Source organism: Hipposideros armiger, unplaced genomic scaffold (assembly GCF_001890085.2).
Source record: "Hipposideros armiger isolate ML-2016 unplaced genomic scaffold, ASM189008v1 scaffold_682, whole genome shotgun sequence".
Taxonomy (NCBI): domain Eukaryota; kingdom Metazoa; phylum Chordata; class Mammalia; order Chiroptera; family Hipposideridae; genus Hipposideros; species Hipposideros armiger.
Genome location: NW_017732032.1, coordinates 565,625 through 590,107, shown reverse-complemented (window position 1 = coordinate 590,107; position 24,483 = coordinate 565,625). Strand labels below are relative to the sequence as shown.

Sequence of the window (24,483 nt, the reverse complement as noted above, 5' to 3'; positions counted from 1 at the left end):
CTTCATCCCCACCCCCTCCCAACTAACAACCCTCAGTTCTTCCTCTGTGTCTCTGAGACTATCTCCATCCACTTCTCCCATCCATTCAGTTCCTTAGATCATGCAATTTTTGTCTTTCTCTGTCTAGCTTCTTTCACTTAGCATAGTGTCCTCCAGGTTTATCCATGTTGCTGCAAACGGCAGGGTCTCTTTTTTAAGGCTGAATAATACCCCATTGTATATAGATACCACAATTTCTTTTCCGTTCATTCATGGTCAGGCACTTAGATTGTTTCCTATCTTGGCTGTTGTAAATAATGCAGCGATGAACTTGGGAGCGCGGATCTCTCTTCGAGATACTGATTTCATTTCCTTTGGGTATATACCCAGAAGTAGGTTTGTTGGCTCATATGGTAGTGTTTCTTGAGCATACATGCTAAGGTAGTCTGCCTTAGTTGATGACGATGGCCACGGCTGAGGTGAGTGGGTGGTCATTCCGAGGAATTGGGCCCAGCTAGGTCACTCAAAGGTGGCAAGTGGTTGTTGCCCACTGCTGTTGCATCCTGGTAGCTCCTTCAGCACTGGCAGCCAGTGGCTCCCCTCTGGCAGTGCTGATAGTTACAGCCTAGCCCACTGGCTTCTCGGGAGGCGTGGGCATGGAGATGGTAGAGGCAGGGGATCGCTCTTCTTTGCTGAAGTTCTGGGCCCCCAGCTCATTGTGTGAACCAGCAGGAGCTGGAGGCCCAAGAGCTGCTGCTTATCAGCTTGCCCCAGAGGAGTGAGAAATGGCTGGTTGGCAGGTTTGCTGCCCTTTACCTGGTCCTCACCTGTGTGAGCTGCCCAGAGGCTTAAAGCTTCAAGTGTACAGGTGGGATCCCAGGGATGTAACAGGCTTTTCTCTTCTGGAGTAATTATATCCTTTCAATCAAGGCAATAGGACAGGGAGAGAAACATGAATTTATTAATAATCTGTTCCCTTCTGTAACCTCAGTTCCATCTTTGGGGATTTGTCTGTTTAAAGTTTAAATCCAGCAAAGCAGGACTTACGTTGTTCTAACTGTGTGTTAGTAACATACATTGTGCCAGTATCTGCACATGTCCCATGTGAAAACCCTGTGCTTCTCTGTGGAGACTATTTCTCGTGTCAAGTCCACTTTGAATATGTTCTTCTGTTTGACCCTCTACCCGTTTTCTTAGTCTCATTCTCAGCTTTCTCCCAGCTCTCCATCCTCCTCTCTGTTCTATCAACTCCCCTTTGCCCAGGGCTGCACGTCCTCTCGTAGTCTGGACTGAGACTCAACATGGCTGTTGTCTTGGGGCATGGCTCCACACTCTCAGGTTTGACCCACTTTTCCGGGTTCCATGTCATCATCTGCTTGGTTTGCTCTGCCATGTCGTTTGAACTACATGCTTAAGTCACTTTCAAAAAAGCCCATGTTGGAGGTAAACTTTCCAAGTCCTTGCAAGTCTGAAAATTACTTTGTCCTCATACCAAGTGATAGTTTGATCAGGCATAGTTTCTTTTTCGTCAAAACCTTGAAGGCTGCATCTTCTAGCATCCTGCATGGCAGGATGTGAGAGTCAGCAGCCAGTCTGGAGGCTTGTTTCTTTTGAAGCAATTCTTTTTTTTTCCCTGGAACCTTTGAGGATCTTCTCTTAATCTTCAGTGTTCTGAACTTTGATGGTACTGTGACTACATATAGTTGTTTCATTCCTAGGTGGGCATTTCGGTGGCTTATAGCCTTCGACTGTAGAAACATACCTATCTTGTATTTCTTTGAAACTTGCCTCTTACTCTTTTTCCGTCCTGAACTCATATCAGTTAGCGATTGAGCTGTTTAAACTGACCTTATATGTCTCTTACATTTTCTGGATTATTTTATTTTATTCCTTTTTTTTTAACTTGGTCATTTCCAAGAGCCCTTTCTTGTTCTCTAACTGTTCCTTTTTCATAGAACTCTTTTTTCTCTTAATGGAGTAGCTTCTTGAATTTATTCATTGATACTTAATTACGGGTTTAGTTTTGTTTTTAAGTTCTTCTGTTTCCTGCGGGGTCATTTTTTCCTCTTCTTGCTTATCTCGATCTTCTCTTTTACATTGCAGGCTTTCCTCAAATGACTATGATTCTTGGTTGTGTAGTCATGTTTAAGTAATTGAAAGGTCGACAATTTTCTGTGCGTAGATGGGGCTTGCAGGCAGACCGGCTCGACCTCAGGGTGTCCCGAATGGGAACTGAGCTTACTGTGGGGGCGGGATGCTTGCACCAGTGCCCATGTGAGGAAGGCTCTGCATGCATGTGCACACACACCAGCTATCTTGCTTCTCAGCAGAAAAATCCATGGCATTTCTTTAGAGATACCCCATCCACTTTTTAAATTTTTGCCTGGAGAGATGGCTGGCCCCAGGTGCTTTTGTTTGGGATGGCGTGGGGAAAGGAGGTCAACCGGCCCATGCACAGGACTTGCATTTGTCCCCCTGTCTTCATCTCTGGTTGCCCTCTCCACCCTCCACCATACCTGCCACCTCTGGGCTGCCAGGCCCGTTCTGCTTGTCCTCCACTACAAGGGTTGTGTGCCCGCTTGCTTCCATCCACTCTCCATGTTCTGAAAATTGGTTGATACTTCTCATCTGTCAGTGGCCCCTCCACACGTTTTCTCTTTGTTGTGGGTTTATTATCTGTATTTTATTCTTTTGCCTTTATTATCATGGAGCATTAGAAAGGAAGAAAGGAGAGGAATACTTGTGTTCAGTATTTAAATAGGAAGCCAGTTTACTATAAAAGAACATAGACCTTATGAAACAAAATAATGCGTGGTTTTCTTTTCAAAGCAATCTTTTCTTCTGCATCCTTAGAAATAGTGGTTCTCTTGAAAATGTGCTGATGAAAGAAGCCAGTCACAAGGACCATGTATTATATAATTCCATTTATATGAAATGTCCAGAGTAGGCAAATCCTTAGAGATAGAAAGCAGATTGGTGGTTCTCTAGGACTGGGGGTGATGGGGGAATTGGCAGGCAACTGCTAATGGATGTGGGGTTCCTTTTGACTGTGAAGAAAATATTCTAAAATTGATTATGGTGATGGTTGCACACCTCTGTGAATACACTAAAAGTCATTGAATTGTACACTTTAAATAGGTGGGTTGTATGAATTCTATCTCACTGAAGCTATGAAAATGTGGAGGTCTTTTTTGATATGTTTGATTTTATTAGGCACATCCTCTGTTAATCTAGGACCGAAGAAGTCTTACTCAGTGTTAGATGCACAGGCAGATTGTGATGGTAAAGATGGAATCATCTGATGATGTCCACAATGTTTTATTTAATAGGTTCAAAAATAAAGAAGCTGGTGTATCCACCTGGTTTCATGGGAGTAGCTGCCTCTCTTTATTATCCACAACAAGCCATCATATTTGTCCAGGTAAGTAACACCGAGTAAGCTACGATGTCCCTCATTCTTGCTTATGTATGTATGCGTTTACTGCTTCATTTTATTTTGTAGCTTTGATAACACCAGACTTGTTTGCACATATAAATGAATACAGCACATTTAAATGTTTTTCTCCACTATATACCTCAGTTCTGGCCCTCTTTCCAGTGATGTCAGTGTTCAGAGAATGTGCACTAATTTGAATATTAATACAAGAAAATTTAAGGTACCTTTTTTTTTTACACATTGACATGGACATCTAGAGACTCAGATTCCAAAGCTGATAGTTACGGGTCATTCTCGGTGTGGGCGTATCCAGTCACAACCTGCCCCCCTCGGAGTTGCAGGCCTATGCTCGGCCCTCTGTGTTCTCCTGGTCCTGGCACCAGCCTCACTTTCCTTGCTGGGGACTTTGGGGAATGCAGTCCCCTGTGCCGGGAACACCCTTCTCGGGGTTCTCAGTTAGCTGCTCCTTGCTTACCCATCAGGCCTCAGCTTGATGGCATCCTGGCAAGTAGAGCACAGTGGCAGGCAACATGACTAAAGCTGACGTCCTAGTCAGCTCGAGCTGTCATAACAAAACACCACAGACTGTGGGACTGGAACAGCAGAAGTTTATTTTCTCATAGTTCTGGAAGCGAGAAGTCCGACATCAAGGTGTCAGCAAGGTTAATTTCCTTTGAGGCCTTCTCTCCTGGGCTTCCAGAAGGGTGCCTTCTCGCTGTGTCCTCACATGGCCTTTCACTGTACTTGCACGTCCTTGCTGTCTCGGCCTCACCTTACAGTGACACCAGTCATATTGGATTAGAGCCCCACCCTTATGACCTCATTTAACCTTAAAAGGCCCTATCTCCAAATATAGTCACATTGTGGGTTAGGGCTTCAACATACGCAATTCAGTCCATTAACAGCTGGACCAGCAGGTCTCGAAGTGTGTTCCCTGGACTAGCAGCATCAGGATAACCTGGGAACTTCTTAGAAATGCAAATTCTCACAGAACCTGAAGGAAACAACCATGTGGACAAATGAAAAAGGCCTTTTGTCTACAGATTGCAGTGATCCTACATAATCATGGAGGTCTCTGGCTTAGGAAGGCTGGCTATGCCTGATGGTTCCCCTCCATACAGACTTTCAAACCAGCACTCTGGGTCCTGCTTTCCTTGCCATTTTGGTTAATACCTCTGCTGATTAAGTATACTAGATTATTCGTAGACAACCAAATGAGGTTCCTTTCGCATCCATCTTAACTGCATTTTGAGGTATCTTATGGTTTTTAAAAACAGGAGTCCAATATGCTGATTGGTGCCAACAGTTAGGGGACAGTTAAGGTGCTGGCACTGGTATGAAGAGGCTTTACTCAAGTTAAATGGCACTTGCTCCTGCTGAAATACATTTGTAGCTGTTGAGGAGAGAAGACAGAAACTGTCATGTCATGTCTCTCCCCAGAGTCATCATGGGTTTGGGATTTGAGTCGTTTTTCTTTTACTTTTCCCCCTCCTTTGGGACATTGGGAATACCCAGTTAGTGTTATCAGTGGAACATTATGGACTTTGCTGCTGTCGGTGATGTGGTTATCTAATGTTTGTGGGGGCTGGCCGAGAGGCTCAGTTGGTTAAGAGCTCGCTCAAGGGTTTGAGCTCTGAGCAACAGCGGTTCGAGTCCGGCCCGAACTGAGCTGCCAACAGGTGGCAGGATGGCTCAGCTATAAAAACAAAAAGATTCTAATGTTCGTGATAGGGAAACATTCTTTTGAATCAAAATACATAACAAAAAATAATTTGAGAAAAGAAAAGCAAGTTCTCACCACCCAGACCTACTGACTCAGACCTTCTGAGGGTTAGGGGAAGGAATCTGTATTAAGAAGCTATCCAGGGGGGATTTCAATGCCCGTGAGGTTTGAGAACCACTGATACAGACTAGACTCTTTCAGGGCAGTGGTGTCTGGCTTAGTGGGACCCTAGACATGGAGTCCCTTGGAGAACTGGCAAGAACAAGGCAGGCTCTAGGTTTTCAGTTTCTGGACGGCTTATGGAGATGGACCCAGTTGCCAGAACTGCCATATCACACAGAGATGCGGTCCTAGGAGGAGCAGCAGTGCTGTCACCAGAACTGGGCTCTGAGGGCTCTGAGCTACGCTGATGTGCCACTGAGCTCCCTGGAGTCCTTGTGACAGGATCGAGTCTAGATTTCTGGATCGTGCTGCAGTTGTAAGTGGGAGTCCAGTGGCTCCCGCTGTGGGAAATGGCTCGGGCGGCAAATGTCAGTAATACCTTTCTATTGGGTTGTTGAAAAAATCATGACGTATTTTTCTATGTTTTTCATTACAAAAATGCATCATGACTTTTCCAAAGACCCAATAGCATGGGCTTGACATTGTTTATAGCAGTCCTGGAGGCAGACAGTTACTGTTCCTCTGCCTGCCTCAGCCCCAGCCCAGGAACAGTAAATCAGGTCTACCTGCTCCAGAGCATAAAAATAATCTAACATCATGTCAGCCTGTTATGGTTTAAACAGGAAATGGATAGGGTGGGGCGGGGGTCCTGGCTGTTGGTTGAGAAGCATAGGTGGCTGCCCTTAGGGGAAAAAACCTTTATTTAAAAAAAAATCTTACATGTGACAGCATATGTTGCAAAAGATCTTTTGTATTAACAACTAAGATAGTAGGATACAAATCTGAGTTGTATTCTAATTTCTTTTTAAAGTCAGTGGGAAGGAGTTTTGTCTTTTATTTTGTAGAGTAAGTGAGAACAAAAACAATTAACTTTATTTTCACTTAATATAAAACATTAGCGATCTGTTTGGGATGATGAAAAAGTTCCAGAAATGGATAGTGGTGATGGTTGCATAACATTGTGAAAGTACTTAATGCCGTGGAATTGTATACCTAAAAATGGTTAAAATGGTAAATTTTATGTTATGTGCATATTGCCTCAGTAAAACAAAATAAACATCAGTGATTGAAAACATTTTTTTTCTGATATTGTTTTAATGTCATTTGGTTCCTATTTCACAGTTTCATTTTTTTTTTAATGAATACCCTGATGTTGGACAAGCCTGTTAATCACTTACATTCTGTTTTCTGTTCAGTAGTATTTGGATAAAAGTACTGTAAGAAAACCCTTAAACTGATGGCAAATGTTATTTTCCTCTCAGAAATTTATAACCCTGAAACCAGTGCCATATGTGTAGTAAATGCTCTATATGTTTACTAGTGGGTCCGAGAATCATATCATACCATATTTTAAGAACAGTTAGAGCAACTGAAAGAATATAACTTGTAAGAAATCAGCATGTTGCAACAACCACTGGATTTACTAGCACCATGACTTCAGACAAGTTACTTGGCCCCTGAATATTTCCTTATAATCTTTGCCTGCTGACTGCACAGGGTCGTTATATAGAATAGAGATAATTCATGCGAATGTGCTTTGTAAACTGAAATGCTCTATATGAATACATTATTGCAAAAATTAGGAAGTGAATAATAACTGCTTTCAGAAATTTTAAGTACTGTCACGTGGAAGAGTAATCAACACTCTTTGTTATAAGTAGGACCAATGAATGCAAATTACTGGAAGCATTTTTTTTTAAAGAAAGCTCAATACTTAAAGTTTCCAACCATTCAAGCCAGCTAGCCAAAGATGGACAAGCGCTTTTTAAGGTAATGAACCCCCTGACTCCAAAATATTCTCTGACCCCTCAGGAAGGATTTTGCATCAGGAGGCAAAACCCCTGTAGAAACTCAAAGACTTTATATTTTAGGGGACCTGGGAAAACTGAGAGCGTCTTCATTGGGGTCACCAATTTTGTTCCTAAGCCTAAAATGATTGATTTTCAGCTTGGCAGATGTGACTTGGTTGGTTGTAACATGCTAGATGTGATAGGTAGAAGCCTTTCTGTGTCTGATTTTTAGGAATTTCCCATATCAGCAGTGATCGCCTACATTTTTTTCCCTTGAAATTGTGAACATTTGAAATATACACCTGATTGGTGGAAAATTGTTTTAAATGATAACTATACACAACCACAATATTTTTCTTCTTATTCTATCATTCTTACCATTTCTTTATTTGCTCACGCTGCACAGTTTTAATGTGTATGTCCCAAGACTTCTGTAGTCATCATATGCTTAAATACAGTTCTATTGGGAACAGGAAAAAGGAAAATGGAAAATTCTTTTCTTTACCCGTCATGTATGGACTAGCAATGGATCTTTTATATTTTGTTTCAAGGTCAGCGGAGAGAAATTATATGACTGGGGTTTACGAGGATACATAGTCATAGAAGACTTTTGGAAGCAGAACTTTCAAAAGGTGAGAAAGATTTTTTCATTATCTTCCTTTTGGTTGAAATGTGTGGTTTCCCTACGGTTTTGTAAAATTCTTGAATACCCTGTTGCTCAATCTTGCTTTGTCTGTTTATTCGTTACGTCTCTCACTTAGACTGTGTGCTGGCCCTTACTGGAGGAGCAATAGAACTTCTACACATTTGCTTGTTATCAGCAGGGCTGAATAAGGGGTAACCATAAAACACATTCCACTGCATGGGGTGGGTTATCTCTTTGTGAGGGGTGTGAATGTCTAATCATGTTGTTTTGTACACCTGAAACTAATAAAAAAATGTAAAAAACCACACACATTCCACTGCAGTCTTAGACCATAATTTGCACTGTATCGTATTTATAATTTGCTCAAAGTGTAGCACATTGTCTGAAAGTTTTGTCAAAACTGGATTCAAAGGGAACATACTATACTCCCAGGCAAAAGACAAATAAATAACCAGGACTCCTCTTGCTATTTCACTTACCATAGCTCTGTTCTTTCCTTAGCAGTACTGTATCTGTTCATCTCCGAGCCTTCTTGATCCAGTTAAGGGCATGAGCCACGTTATGTTGGGGACCAGCCACCACCAGTTACAGGCCACATTCTCTGTGCTGACTGGTGGATGAGTGGCAGAGGGAGAAGGTTGTATAACTAAGGATGTGCCATCTTTCATCTCTTCTCACAGCCACATAGCTGATTGGATGTTGCCCATGTTTGCTGGAATTTTCTCTCTTTCCCCTAATAAGGAAGAGTGAGTACAGAAAAAGGCATCATGTCTCCTCCAGGCAGTCAGAGGCAGGCACAGTTCACTGAGGAAGAATTCAAGTTCTTACTACGTTAATATAATATTATGTTAACATATCTTCTTCATCGTAAATTGAAGGGAGTTCATTTTGACTCCTGTCTTCTCAAATCAAAATACTCTTTTAAAAAGTACAAACCATTTCAAGATTAAAATTCAGAATTTGAAACTGGAATTTGGAAGTAACATCATGGAATAAGTTAGAAGCCCTTCTCATTGTATACGAAAATAATTTTCCAGTGAAATCTTGACTAATTTTTGCGTTGATGGTTTCTAAAGGAATTAGTCTCCATCGAGCCTGTTTAAACTAGCTCTTCAATACAAAGTTCGGTAGTAATATCAAGTGCCCTTTGGCAATCCCTTTTAAAGAATAAACAGTCATTTTATTTATTTTCATTTCTCTTGACATTTTCTTTGGAACCTTCCTTTCCTGTGTAAAAAATTCCCAAAGTCTGCACTGAGTTTTATATGGGAAAGAAAATACTGGAATGTCAGGGAAGCTATACACAGCCCTAGAAAGAAATGTGGAAAATGAAACTCAGCCTCACTCATGTCTGAGTGCCCACTGTGTTGTGGGGCAGACACATGCACACCAAAGCCAGGACGGGGGTCCCCCCGCCTGGAGCCTCTTGCTTCGAAATAGCCCTCTCTGCTCTGATTCAGCCCAGTGCAGGAGAAACGGGACTGTGGTTGGAATGCAAGTTAAACAGGCCAGCATTTTATGGTAATTTGAAAACGTTAGCTATTAAAGCTACTCAAGTTTATGTGTGAGTGTTTGGAGAGTAAACACTGGTAAAGCTGTCTGGTTAGCTGGTGGCTGCTTTGCATGTCCCTCTCCAGACTTCTCTGCCCTTGCCCTCTTCAGAGTCATTTGAGAACTTACTGTTCTCCATTTGTTTACTCTCAAAGCATAATTTTCCTGACAGCTGTCAGTTCGCAACAGAAGGTAGTAAAATCGATGTTGACTACTTAAACATTTACCACAAGTTTTAAATGAAAAATGGCAGAAAGCTCTATTCATTCAAGAGTTGATATACTTTGAGTTCAGGAATTATTCGATAGTGGAATGCCATTGGTTTTTTATTTCCCTGCCTTCCTCTTGTTGGAGTTTGTGAGTTTCAGTGTTTTGTTTTTGTCTTATTAATGAGAACAAAGATTTAAGCTACCCTGGAACAGGAATCTTGCAGGGCCCAGGAACTGTCTCGTTGAAGGGAATTGGGGGACACTTCATGAAAGAGATTTTTGTTTGTTTCTTAGCTTGTTTTGAGATTGGTTTTCAAGTCAGGCTTCAATTACATCTCATTAGGTACAATCTAATTCATAATTGTTTGTACTATAATGATATAACAGATGTACATGCTTTTGGTTATAAATGGTCAAAGAAATTTGTGGACAGTACGTTTAAAACAAGGCCCTGAAATTTTAAGTGGTATGAATGATGGCTCAGTTCTCAATTATATTATTTCTCATGGAGCTATATTACTCTCAAAGACCCTGAATATGTCTGTGGCATTTTTCTGCTCTTCCACATCCCTTTTCCCTTTTAGGAATTAATTCTAAATGTTTGCACTGAATCTTCTACCAATAAGGTGTGGATGAGGTGGTCTTTCAGTTCAGTCTCTGTCATTGGTCCGTTAAGAGGACTTGATTTGCTTCAGCTAAAGTGAACTCTTTGTCAGAACTGTGAAGTGAAGATGGGTGTGTCCAGAAATACTGTCATTGTAGGGTGGTCTAGGGTTTGTTTTTGTTTGAGATAAAAGAACGTATAATAATATACAGTAGACCCTTGAACAATGCAGGGATTAGGGGCACCAACCCCCGCGTAGTAAAAAATCCATGTATAACTTGACTCCCCCAATGCTTAGTTGTCCCTTGTTATCCATGGGGGATTAGTTCCAGGACCCCCTGCAGATACCAAAATCTGTAGATGCTCAAGTCCCCTATATAAAATGGTGTAGATCAGTGGTTCTCAGCCTGTGGGTCGCGACCCCTTTGGGGGTCGAATGACCCTTTCACACGGGTCGCCGGGTACTCGTATGTGGGCGTATCTGCATGTGGGCCTGGAGACGGATAGAGGAGCGGTGTCTCGGTTCCTAAGACCATCGAAAATATGTGTTTTCCGATGGTCTTAGGCGACCCCTGTGAAAGGTTGAGAACCGCTGGTGTAGATCAATGCATGCAGACAGCCCTCCACATATATGGATTCCCAACCATGGATTGAAAACAGCACAGGTATTTCTTGAAAAAAATCACGAATAAGTGCACCCACGTGGCTCAAACCCATGTTGTTCAAGGCTCAACTTTATATATACAGTTTAAAATCCAACAATATAATGACCACACATATACTAACCACCCATCCGCCTTTTAAAATAGGAAATTACTAATGCCTTCCAAGTTCTCCGCTGGCCCTTCCCATCTTCCCAGAGGGAACCACGATCCAGAAGTTTGTGTTTTTCATTCCCTTGTTTATCTTTAAAATTTTCTTTTATTTTAACCACATACATACATGAGTATATTCTAAAACACTGTAGTTGAGCTTGTTGGTTTTTTGCCTTTATAATGTAAATAAATATATCAAAATATATTAATATATAGAGTTTATCTAGATGGAGTCTTACTACATGTATTATTTTGTAACTTGTTTTGTTCCCTTAACATTATGTTTATGGGCTATGTATGGCGGTAGTTTATTCATTTTCACTGCCGTAGAATATTTCTTTGTGGGAAAATAGCCATGTCGATGGCCAGTTGGGTGGTTTTAAGTATATTGTTGCACACATAGCTAGGAGCATTTTTGTACATGTGTCATGGTTTATTACGAGTTTTTCTAGGCTGGATTCCTGGTTCATAGGGTCTGCACATCAGTTTTACTATTGGGTTGTCGGAAAAGTCATGACGCATTTTTGCAATGAAAAACAAAAAATATGTCATGACTTTTTTCGACAACCCAACAGATGATGCGAAGTAGGTTTCCAAAGTGGTTGTTTCCGTTTTTGTCAGTCTGATGGTTTTAAAATAATTTTCCCTGTGTGTGTGTGTGTGTGTGTGTGTGTGTATGTGTGTACTTTATTCCTCAATTTTTATTTTGAAAAATTTCAAAACCACAGAACAGCTGCAGGAATAGTACAACAAATACAGCCTTCACTTAGATTCACCAATGAAAACTTTGCTACATTCTCTTTGTCTATCTTTTTGCACATGAGTGGGTGCTCATACACTTGTGTATTTTATTTTTCTGATATCTAGTTGTAGATATCATTGTGCTTTCCACCCATATCTAATTCGGCATGTATTTGTAAAGAACGTGGATTTCACTAATATAATCACAATACCATTATCGTACTCAGGAAAGTTAACATTTCATTGTTTACATAAACATTACCTAATACACAGTCCATATTCAGATTTCCCCAGTTGCCCCAATAATGAGCTTTCCTTCAACAACTTTATTTTTTTATAGCCAAGAGAATTATTATAAGGCAAGCGCCCTTGTACCCAGCATCTAGGACAAAAAAATAGAACTTTACCAGCCACTGCCAAAGCTCCTGCCTGTAGCCCACCCCAATCCCAGTCCTCTTCCTCTGTCCAAAAATGCCTCCTCTCTCGACTTCTATAGTAATAACTTCCTTGTCTTTATGGCTTCATCACCTAAGTATATTAGCCCTGTCACATTAGTCTTGCCTGTTATTATTTCTGACTTCATATGCTTTTTAAGTCTTTTTTTTTCTTTTTGCCTTTTAAGTCACTTTTAATCTACAGGCTGTCCTTCCAGCCTTTTCTTTTCCTTACAATGTAGGTATCTGTTAAAAGAACCTGGCATGTTGGACCTATCCCATTTCCAACAGTTTGGGGTTTGCTGATGGCACACTGATGGCACACTCAGTTGAACAAGTTCCTCTCTTACTCTGCCTTTCCTGCATATTGGCGGCTGCATCCAGAGGCTGCCAGATCAGGTTCATGGCTGACCCTGCTGGCAAGGCTGTAGGTCTGTGTGGGCACATAAGTCTGGTTTTCACTTCGCTCTTGGTGTTAGCAGCTGCTGACGCTCAATGCCTAGACCCCTTGGTTCACTAGGGGTAGGAAAATGGTTTTTTTACTTCCGTCATTTCATTTTCACATATTAGCAGGACTACTTTAATAAGGAACCACACTCCCTCATCTACTCTTTAGTTACCCAGTTATAGGAAAGACAGGATGAATGCATTTTTTCATCTTATTTATCCAGTTTTTAAAAGAATGATGTGGTTCCTGCTCATCCTCAGAAGGTCATTTATTCTTTTTTTTAAATATCATTATGAATTTGTAGGTTTAAACATATTTGGGTTTGAGTGCTTTGTAATTCTTATCCTTATTAAACTTCAAAGTGTCCCATTTTGGCAGGTAGAAGTTGGATCCGTGATAGTTTCCTCACTATCTGGCATGTCAAAATGGTCTCAGAATTTTTCATTGTTGTTTTAATGTGTATTTCCTTGATTAGTAATGAGGCTGGGCAGCTTTTGACAGGTTTATTGGCTTCTTCTTCCTGAAGTACCTGTTCATGTATTTTGTATGGGTCATTTATCCCTCTTTTTTTTTATTTTTATTTTTTTTTAGCTGAGCCATCCTGCCACCTGTTGGCAACTCAGCAGCAGCTCAGCTCGGGCCGGGAATTGAACCAGTGACCCTGTTGCTCAGAGCTCTCTCTTTTTTTTAAAAAAAGATTTTTATTGGGGAATTCGGGGATGGGAACAGCGCTGAGGAATTGGGGGAAGGGGAACAGACAAGTTGCTGCCCTTTTGTTCTTCAGTCTAGTTGTGGAGGATGTTGCTTCACTGGCCCAAGTTGGCACCATCATTGCGCTCTTCCCAGGCGAGGCAGATCAGTCGCCAGCTTCTGGACGGCCACTCACACTGGCTGCTGGCTACATATGGTAGCCCATGGCAACCCACTGCCACAGGGGCTGCAGCCTACGCCGTCGCCGGCGACTCACGGCAGCCCAGCTCCAGGTTGAGCTGTTGTTCAGCATCTTAGCTGTGGCACTGGCCCTCATATGTGGGATCTGAACCGGGGCCCTCTGGCGTCCCAAGCCAGCTCTTAACCAACGTGCCACTTGGCCAGCCCAGAGCTGTCACTCTTGAGTGAGCTCTTAACCAACTGAGCCACTTGGCCGGCCTCCATTTTGCCCTCTCTTAATGATTTACTTTTTCCTAGATACTAATACTTTGGGTCACATGTTTGCATATGTCTTCTCCCAATTTGAGGCTTGTCTTTTCGGTTTTGGTGTCTTTGATGAACAGAAGTTCTTAATGTAGTTGATTTATTAATTTTTTTCATTCTGGTTTTCACTCCTTGACTCCCATTGCTTAATAAAAGCATGGGACTATTTATTGATTTTCCATTGCTAATTTGAAACCCTTTCAGAATAATCCCAGCCCCAGATCTGAGTATCAGAGATGGAGGCCAGTTGTGGGTGTCAGGCCTCAGGGTCCTAGATGGCTCTTTTGGAGTTGTCCTATAATTAGCCAAACCCAGCAGTATGTCTCAGTAAATGTCATGTTTAGTTTTCACTAGGTGTTCAAATAATGTAACAAGTTATAATCAAAGATTGTAGAATGACTGTTAGAAGCCAGCGTAACTAAAAAAAAAAAAACCTTCATAATCCTTTAAATGGCAGGAAATACATAAAGAAATATATAAACACGTTACTGACATGAAAACTGAGCAGCACTTCTGAAGCTGAGCTTTTAATAATTGTATTCAGGCTCTTGCTGGCTCGGCAGGAAAATGAAAGGGAAGCAGCCGCCACCACCCTGAGTAAATATGCTCTGCTTTCTCGCCTTCCTCCATTTGAAATTCCTTAGCTTTCTAAACACACTCCAGGTTAGCTGTAAGTAAATTATGTGATTTAAATGATTTAAAAATGATCATCTTTGAAATAAGCCAGTCAGAGAAGGAGAAATACTGCATGATTCCACTTATATGAAGAATCTAAAATAATCAGAGTCATAGAAGCAGAGAGTAGAATGGTGGTGGCCAGGGGCTGGGGCACGGACACATGGGGAGCTGTCCACTGGGTATGGAGTGTCAGTTATACAAGATGAATATGTCCTAGAGATCTGCTGTACAACATCGTGTCTGTAGTTGTGCACTTAGAGCTTTGTCAGGAGGGAAGATCTCATGTTAAGTGTTCTTACCACAAATACAATAAAAATAAGGACAAGGTGGTGGGTTTTCTGTAAATCTAAATTCTGTTTTTGCTTTCCAGTTTTTGCTGTTTAAAATTCTAATAAAAGAAGGTACCAGGCAATGAATTTTCCTTTTTTTTTTAACATGTTACTTAGCAAAATGAAAAGTTAGAAATCCTGGGTTGGGTGGGGGGGAAGATCATCTCATTTTTTTGAAAGGCATACACTTTTGGTATCAGGAAAGGTGGACCGGGCAGCATGTAGCGAGCACTCTGGAGTGGTCACACCGGGCTCCACCTCCACCCTGCCCCTTGCAAGCCTGGAAACCTTGGGAAATTGCTCCAGAGCTCTGGGAATTGGGGATAGTAGCTTCTGAGGGCTGTTTTGAGGATTAAATGAGTTTATCCGTGTGAGAAACACATAAAATGGACAGCCTCTCGCACAGTTACCATGATAGATGTCATGTGACACTGTACATTTTCCCTTCTGTCTGAGAAGATAACATCTCCTGATGGAAAAGGGAGCAATGGGGCTTATCCCCATTAATCGAGAACCCTCCTATCAGTGTTTTAGTTTTGTATTGCTGCCGTAACAAATGACCACAAATTTACTGGCTGAAAGTAATACAAATTTATTATCTCAGACACTGTAGGTCAGAAGCATGGTGCTAAATCAAGGTGTCAGTAGGTCTGCAGTTCTTTCTGGAGGTTCCAGGGGAGAATCGTGCTCATTCAGGTCGTTGACAGAATTCAGTTCCTTGCACTTATAGGACCAAGATCTGTTTTGCTGGCTGTCAGCTGAGGTCTGCCTGTTCCCAGCTTCTAGAGGCCGCAGCATACCTTGACTCATAGCCCTCTTCCTCCACCTTCAAATCCAGCTACTGCAGGTTGAGTCCTTTCTATTTCCCATTTCTCTTCCTTAGACTATAGGAATCTGTGTGATTCGATTAGGCCTACTCAGATAATCCAAAATCATCTTGTTGTCAAGTCAGCCGACTAGCAACCTTCATTCCAATGCCACCTCAATTCCCTTCTCTCTGCCTTGTAAAGTAACACAGTCACAGGTTCCATGATTAGGATGCAGACCTCTTTGGGGGCCATTATTCTGCCTGCCACATGTAGTGAACTGGAATTTCATTGGGGCCTTTAACAGGTCATTTATCCTTACCTTTCATTTCTTCATCCCAAAAGTTAAGTGACCTACCACATAGGATAGGTAGTTTATTGAGCACTTGCTGTGAGGTTGGCCCAGGGCCCTAAACTCTTTGCTCACGAGGAATCTGTGAGGCAGGTCCTCTTATCCCCGTTTTACAAGTGAGGGAACTACACTTTGGAGAAGTAACTGATCAAAATAATTCTACTGCTGAGGGATTCACACATTTCAGTAGGCTGCTATACCTCAAAGAGTTGGCTGGAAATCCCCCTTCACATGGCAGTGTGTATTAATTAGAAATAAATGTTTCAATTTTGCAAATAGAAATCATTATTCATGTTCGTGGACATGGTAAGAAAATAAGTTTTCAATTATAGCCTAGCCAAATGGACCCATAAAACTAACCATCACAGTGCTGTTTAGCGTATTCCCTAGCCATGTGTAGTCCAATATGGCAGCCACTAGCTACTGAGTACTTGAAATGTAGCTAGTCTGAATTGAGGTATGCTGTAAGGATAAATTCACACCAAATTTAGAAGACATAAATATATGGTGATGGAAGGAGAACTGACTCTGGGTGGTGGGCTCACAATGTGATATACAGATGATGTATTACAGAATTGTCCACGTGAAACTTATGTAACTTTACTAACCATTGTCACCCCAATAAATTTAATTTAAAAAAAGAAATAAAAAGAATGTAAACTGTCTCATTTTTATATTGATTATATGTTGAAATAATAGTATTTTAGGTATGTTGGGTTAGATAAAATGTATTAATTACTAAAAACTAATGAAACCCAATATGTGTGAAAATTAGATTATAAGGAGACTGATTGAGTTATAAAATATTTTAAATGAAATTATTTGTCTGAAAATGCAAAAAAATTAATTTCTGGCTTGTGCTAAACCACAAACTGTCTTTTGAAATCAGAATGTTGTTTTTTTCTGAGATCATGGAGGTTCCTGCCAAGAGAGATCTGATTTGTAACAGGGTGGCTCAATATTTCTTTAGTGAGATATTTGACTGTCATGTTTTGTTATACTATAAATGATATGTAACCAAACAAGAAAATGTTCCTAGCAACAGAGTTGTTTTCCTCAACCAGAAGAATGTTTTTATGTGCTCATTTTATTAATGTCCAAAAAATAAAAAAAGCTTATAAATTTAGCACCTTATATTTTTGAGATTGAGATGCTGGCAAGTATAGATAATAGACTATAATATATAAGACTATCACTAGAAGTACTTGACAAACATTATGTTAAAGTAATTCAGACGTAAAATATATTTAACTAGAGAACCACATGGTTTTTATGACAGACCCAATTGTTGGATATGGTTATCTCACCTCCATAAGCCTCTTTTTAACTCTTCTTGTTCTTCATCAGTTACATACCCAAACTTTTTTTATACTCTTCAGGTCTCTAGCGTCTTATACCCCATTTCATTTGTTTATTCAACAAATGTTTGAATACTGTGTGTTAGGAAGTCCTAGGGATATTGTGCCATTAGGAAACTTTTGTATTAGTGAAGGATTCAAACATGACTAAAAGATTTACACGAATCAGGAAGTTCATGGCTGCTGTGCGTATGAATAGACGGTTCTTATCTAAATCAGAGGGCAGTGGACAGGGAAAAGCCTTGATCTAAAGGCATTTCGCCAGGCACAAATTGGGCTTGATCAGTCTCGAGTCAAGGGATACATTTTGCTAAGGTCTCACTCCAGGAAAGAGCTTGGCCAGTTGGAAGAGCAACAGCAAGAAGGCCTCTGAGAGGGGCTGTGTGTGTGTGTGTGTGTGTGTGTGTGTGTGTGTGTGTGTGTGAAAGTGGCTCTGGAGGGATAGAGTAAGGCACACAGGCACTGGGTCCGGTAGCTCTGTTCAGAACAATAAGTACACCTGGGTATTGATGATCCGTCAAGCAATACATATGGCCTTGGTCATATTCTATGGTCAAGTGGATATGGTCTCTAGGTAGGGTGACCAAACTTATCATCCAAACCAGGATACTGTAGAGAGTAAAAGGGAGCACTATTAATTACGCTGGGACAATGGGTATAACCAGTGTAATTTGGACAAGCCAGAAGGTATGATCCCCATGCTTAGAGACCAGTTCTCAACCACTCCAATAAGTTGCCTAGAAACCATGCTCTGAAATTACAGGGTTAGTCACATTTCCTGCTTTCTCACTTTTCCCCCTCCTTTACCCGTGGATAACTCAGACAAGGCCACTAGGAGAACCTGCACCAAGTCTAGACCAAGAATCACAGCCCCATTGCCCGCTTAACTGCAGCCTACTGCTTTTCAGATTGCCGTCTCATGAGAGCTCAGATCCTTGATGTACATCAGGTCTTACTGACGTGTTTTCAGAATTAAAGTCTTAAAAACATATAGGAAAGAAAGTAAGGTCTTAAACATTTAGCACATGAACTTTTCCCACTAGAAACTTTCCTACATTGTTTCTCATGGATGACATGACCTAATTATATGTTCCCAGATGGTGGCCAGGCAGAATGGGTGTGGTCCCATTATAACCTCTTTCAGAGTAAACATGTGTCGTGATTTGGCCCCTATGGTGGATGTTGCACTGAGTACCTACAGGAAGTATCTTCATAGGTGTCAGACCTTCCTTAACAATGACCATGGCATTATTAGTAAAGAAATCTTTTCACTACTGATTTGATTTTTTTTTATAGAATCAGCTGTTTGGCTGAATCTGTATGGTGAGAATTAATGGAGCTTTATTTCCTGCTCTCCTCTGTGCCTGTCACTCTCTACAGCAGGACCCTCTAGGAGCCTTAGTAATTCCTGAAGTTTACTGAGAAAATGGGTCACTTTGCATTATAATAACTTAATTTTTTAAAATTAAAATTTATTGGGGTGACAATGGTTAGTAAAATTACATGGGTTTCAAGTGTACAATTCTGTAATATGTCATCTATATATCACATTGTGTGTTCACCACCCAGAATCTAAAACTTAATGTTTATATTCAGCCAAATTCTGAGGACTGACACTTTGAGATGTTCCACTATTTCTTTAGAAGTTTCACTATTTCTTTTTAAACTGTACTAATATTCTTTTTTTTTTTTTTAGCTGAGCCATCCTGCTACCTATTGGCAGCTTAGCGGCTGCTCAGCTCGGGCTGGCCTCGAACCGCTGTTGCTCAGAGCTCAAACTCTTGAGCGAGCTCTTAACCAACTGAGCCATTCGGCCGGCCCACTGATATTCTTTTTTTACAAATCAGTTTTAGGTGTACAAAACAACATAGTGATTGGACATTTATATATCTCACAAAGATGATAACCCCAATAAGTCTATTATCTATCTGATACAATACATAGTTATTACAATATTGTTGACTATATTCCCTATGCTGTACTTTATATCTCCATGACTATTTTTTTTTAAGATTTTTATTGGGGAATTGGGGGGATGGGAACAGTGCTGGGGAATTGGGAGAAGGGGAACAGACAAGTTGCTGTCGTTTTGTTCTTCAGTCTAGTTGTGGAGGACGTTGCTTCACTGGCCCAAGTTGGCACCATCATTGCACTCTTCCCGGGCGAGGCAGATCAGTCGCCGGCTTCTGGACGGCCGCTCACTGCGGCTGCTGGCCGCTCACGCTGGCTGCTGGCTACACACGGTAGCCCATGGCAACCCACTGCCACAGGGGCTGCAGCCCATGCCTTCGCCGGCGACTCACAGCAGCCCAGCTCCAGGTTGAGCTGTTGTTCAGCATCTTAGCTGTGGAGGGCAGTGTCACTGGCCCTCATATGTGGGATCTGAACCGGGGCCCTCTGGCGTCCCAGGCCAGTTCTTAACCATCGCGCCACTCGGCCGGCCCTCCATGACTATTTTTTAATAGCTGACTTTCAATATTATTTTATATTAATTTCAGGTATACAGTGTAGTGGTTAGACATTTATATAATTTATGAAGTGATCTCCCTGATAAGTCTAGTACCCTATACATTATTATATACAATAATAGTCAATTATTATATTATTGACTATATTCACCATACTGTACTTTATATTGCCGTGACTCTTTTGTAACTACCAATTTGTACTTCCTAATCCCTTCACCTTTCTCACCCAGCCCCCTCAACCCCCCTCCCCTCTAGTAACCATCAGTTTGTTCTCTGTATCTATGGGTCTGTTTCTGTTTTGTTAGTTCGTTTATTTTGTTCTTTAGATTCCACATATAAGTGAGATCATATGGTATTTGTCTTTCTCAGTCTGACTTATTTCACTTAGCATAATACCCTCTAGGTTCATCCATGTTGTTGCAAATGGTAAGATTTCATTATTTTTTACGGCAGAGTAATATTCCATTATATATATGTACCACCTCTTCTTTAATCATCTATTGATGGGCATTTTGGTTTCCATATGTTGGCGATTGTAAATAATGCTGCATTGAACATAAGAATGCAGATATCTTTTTGAATTAGTGTTTTTTGATTTCTTTGGATAACTTCCCAGGAGTGGAATTGCTGGGTCACAAGGTAGTTCTATTTTTAAGTTTTTGAGGAACCTTTATACTGTTTTCCATAGTGGCTGCACCCATTTGCAATCCCACCAACAAGGGTTCCCTTTTCTCCACATCCTCACCAACACTTATTACTTATTGATTTATTGGTGATAGCCATTCTGACAGGTGGGAGGTGGTATCTCATTGTGGTTTTAATTTGCATTTCTCTGATGATTAGTGACGTTGAGCATCTTTTCATATGTCTATTGGCCATCTGTATGTCCTCTTTGGAGAAATGCCTACCCAGGTCCTCTGCCTATTTTTAAATTGGATTTTCTTTTGGTGTTGAGTTGTATGAGTTTTTTTATAGATTTTGGATATTAACCCCTTATCAAATGTATCATTGGCAAATACCTTCTCCCATTCAGTAGGTTGCCTCTGTGTTTTGTTGATGGTTTCCTTTGCTGTGCAAAAACTTTTTAGTTTGATGTAGTCCCACTTGTTTATTTTTTCTTTTGTTTCCCTTGCCCGGGAGGATATATCAGTAAAGATATTACTGAGTAAATCTCAGTAAAGATAAGGGTAATGTCTGAGAGTTTGCTTCCTATGTTTTCTTCTAGGAGTTTTATGGTTTAGGGTCTTACGTTTAAGTCTTTAATCCATTTTGAGTTTATTCTTGTGTATGGAGGAAGAAGGTGGTCCAGTTTCATTTTTTTGCATGTGTCTGTCCAGTTTTCCCAGCACCATTTATTGTACTAATATTGTACTAATATTCTTACTTTCTGTTTTACAAGCCAGGAAATGTGAAGAATTCACCTGGAAATAAGTAGAAAACTCCATGCTCTGCCTGTTTTAATCAGGTAAAGAACAGGAAAACTCTGTGGTTATTTTTAGCTTTGTTAGCACCAGCTGAAATGAATTGTCTTTAATTAATTTTATTTAATTCTAAACTAAGTCTAAAAATAATTAATTATAGAAGTTTCAACTTTATATGGAAACATAAAGGTCAGGATGATATTTCATTCCATCTTTAATTTCAGGGCTTAAATGCCATCCCTTATATAATTGTGTTTGTTCTTGAGATGTACCTGGGTTTTTCAGACAAGCTAAAACTTGACAGTTGTGATTTGTCTACAAACCTATTATAAACAATTGAAAAATGCCATTATTTCTTAGGTTTATTTTTTTTTCAAACATCACTGTAGTAAGCACATTTGTATTTGTCTAATAGTCATTCAGTAAGCATTTGTTGAAGGCATGACTGTTGTAGAGAAGCTCAAGATTATCATAAGTGACAGTAAATTCATAGGTCTAATTATTCTTTCTTTAAAGATTGAGTGACCAGAGGCTGGAGAAATTTAGGATGATATCACATGAAGTCAGAAAATCAGTTTGATTTCGTCTGATCTTTTACTCAATTCACCATTTATTTCCATTCACTTGTTTAATATTTACTCATTGAATACCTGCTAAGTGCAAAACACTAGTTATATTAATATTATTTTGTGTATGAAAAATTATATAATAGCATTTATGATTTCCTGATAATTAGATTATATTAAATTTAGAAACAATCTAAATATTCAGCTGTAGGAAAATGACTTAATCCTGGTATATCCATAAAGAGGAATGTTATTATGTATCAATATTTAATTGCCTGGGAACATGTACACAATTATTAAATGGAGGGGAAAAATGGGTAGTATGATGCATTTTTAGAGCAGGTAAAGACCAAGAAATACAGCAAAATATTTAAGTAGTACTCCCTTGTCCACAGCTTCACTTTCTGTGGTTTCTGTTACTTATGGTCAACCGTGGTCCAAAAATATTAAATGGAAAATTCCAGAAATAAACAATTTACGAGTTTTAAATTGCACGCTGTTCTGAGTAGTTTGATGAAATCTTGCACTGTCCTGCTCTGTACCGCCCAGGATGTGAATCATCCCTTTGCTCAGCGTATCCATGCTGTACCTATAGTATAAGACAATAAGATATTTTGAGAGACCACATTCACATAACTTTTATTACAGTATATGCTTATAATTGTTCTATTTTATTATTAGTTATTGTTGTTAATTTCTTACTGTGCCTAATTTATAAATGAAACTGTATCATATGAATGCATGTCTAGAAAAAGGCATAGTGTATATAGGGTTCGGTACTATCCACAGTTTCATGTATCCACTGGGGGTCTTGGAATGTACCCCCCATGGATAAGAGGGACTTCTGTATATATCTTGTCATGGTAGGATTATGGATGATTTTTATGTTTTTTCTTTTATATAACTTTCTGTATTTTAAAACTTTCCACAATGAATATGAATTTTCTTTTATAATACATTTTTTATATCAATGTTTCATTTATTATAAATCATGGCTGTTATTTAAAATTCATGAAAGCTTGGGTTTGAAGTTTTTTTTTTCTTTCTCAAGTTGTCTCCATATTTTTGGAGACCCAGAGAGTCATATAATCTTAGAATATGAAAGGGGTCATCTGGCCTAACTCCCAGCCTCAAACATAAATCCCAGAGATGTAAGTAAAATATGCCCATTGTGTTTGACCGATAGGTTTCTTAAGTCCCTTTTAAACTGTAATAGATCCTTCTCCCTCATTTTCCCCTTGCCATTTATTCATTGAAAGCCTGGGCTTGTTTGTCCTTTAGAATTTCCCATGTTGTGGTCATGTCTGAGTGCATCCATTTAGTGTCATTCTGTTTATGTGTTGGTTCCTCTCTTCCCTGCGTTTCCCATAAACTAATAGTTGGATCTGAAGGCTTAATCAGATTTAGGTTCAATTTTTTTGTAAGAGTACTTCATAGACAGTGCCATGTTTAGCTATGTTGAATTTGCTTTTTAAAAAATTTTTTACTTAATATATTGTGGACATCTTTCCTTGTTGGTACTAAAAGATCTATCTCATTCCCCCTTTAGCTGCATAATAATTTACTAGTAAAGACTACCGTGATCTATTGAATCCTAATTAAGTAATGTAGGTTGTTCCAGTTTGTAATTTTTCACAATGCAGTAAATCTATTGAATTCTTAGAGAAGTCTGAAACAGATTAATAAACTGAGACAGTAAAGGTAAGCTAGCAGTTGACGTATTTAAGAATTTTTTTTTCTTAAAAGATCAAATGACTAATCACTGGCCCCTAAAATATTTATAAACCTCTAATTACTAAGTAGATTCATTACCCAATAGGAAAAAAGTTATCTGGAGAAGAGCTGGTTTGTGTTGAAATTGCTGGGTGTCTCATTCCAGAAAAGAATGATGGGGTGATGTGAGGAAAGGTATACGTCAGACTGACAATGATACAATCATGTTCTCCTCCAGCAGATGGATGGAAATGTAGTTGTTTGGTTTTCAGAAGGGCTGAGATATGATATGTGCTGTGTCATTTAGGCATTTTTTATTTATTCATCCATCTGTCTGTTTAATTATGCTCAGATACACAGCCAGTTGAGAATCTGAATGTAGTATTGATGAAACACAAAACCTCCCTGGTTTTTAGTTTACCCATCTATGAAATGGGAATAATTGCACTTTTCTCTGGCTCCTTATGGTCGTCATGGTCATATAATGGTGATGTAAATATTTGATATGATTTCTCTATTTAAGCCTAAAGAATTTTCAAAGTGTAAAATTTTAGAGTCATTTTTATTTTTTTCTGGCACAGTTTACTTATATTTTTCTTTTTCTTTCAGTTATAGGTAAACATTGGAAACTCCATACAGTAAGCCAGTATTTCTACAACAAAATGGCAGAGAAGTCAGTATTGAATGTAATAAACTGGCTTTCTTCTTCAGGAACAACTATACTAGGCCTCTTTGTCATCTTGGATGATGCCATACCACAAGGGGACTAATCAGAAATCCTTTCACCTAGGGATAATGTACAAGCCTTAGAACTTCTTGTTCTTATGTTGCTATTTATGTACACAATTAAAATTCCAAGTTAAAAAAAAACTGTCTTCTTTTTTCTGATATTATGGAGCATACAGTTTAATCATATCTGGTGCTTGTGCGGCGTGTGTGTGTGTATGTGTGGTGTGTGTCTCTGAGTATATGTGTGTGTGTGTTTGTGTCTGAGTACATGTATGTACATGTGTGTCGTGTATGTGTGATGTATGTCTGAGTATGTATGGGGCATGTGTAG

At 39.8% G+C, this 24,483-nt stretch overlaps 1 protein-coding gene across 2 annotated transcripts in view; it reads left to right on the top strand.

Annotated features, from left to right (window-relative positions):
- The window catches only part of APOO (apolipoprotein O), a 63,148-nt gene extending 38,843 nt beyond the window's left edge, over positions 1-24,305 (top strand). The window contains exons 8-11 of one of the 2 annotated variants that reach the window (XM_019626517.1): positions 3,309-3,400; positions 7,642-7,722; positions 21,123-21,188; positions 24,033-24,305. In XM_019626517.1, the coding sequence (XP_019482062.1) occupies positions 3,309-3,400; positions 7,642-7,722; positions 21,123-21,158 (209 nt within the window). In that variant the 3' untranslated portion in view covers positions 21,159-21,188; positions 24,033-24,305. The remainder of the gene's footprint in view (positions 1-3,308; positions 3,401-7,641; positions 7,723-21,122; positions 21,189-24,032) is intronic. The other variant, XM_019626516.1, reaches the window with a different exon arrangement.
- The last annotated feature ends 178 nt before the right edge of the window (positions 24,306-24,483 follow it).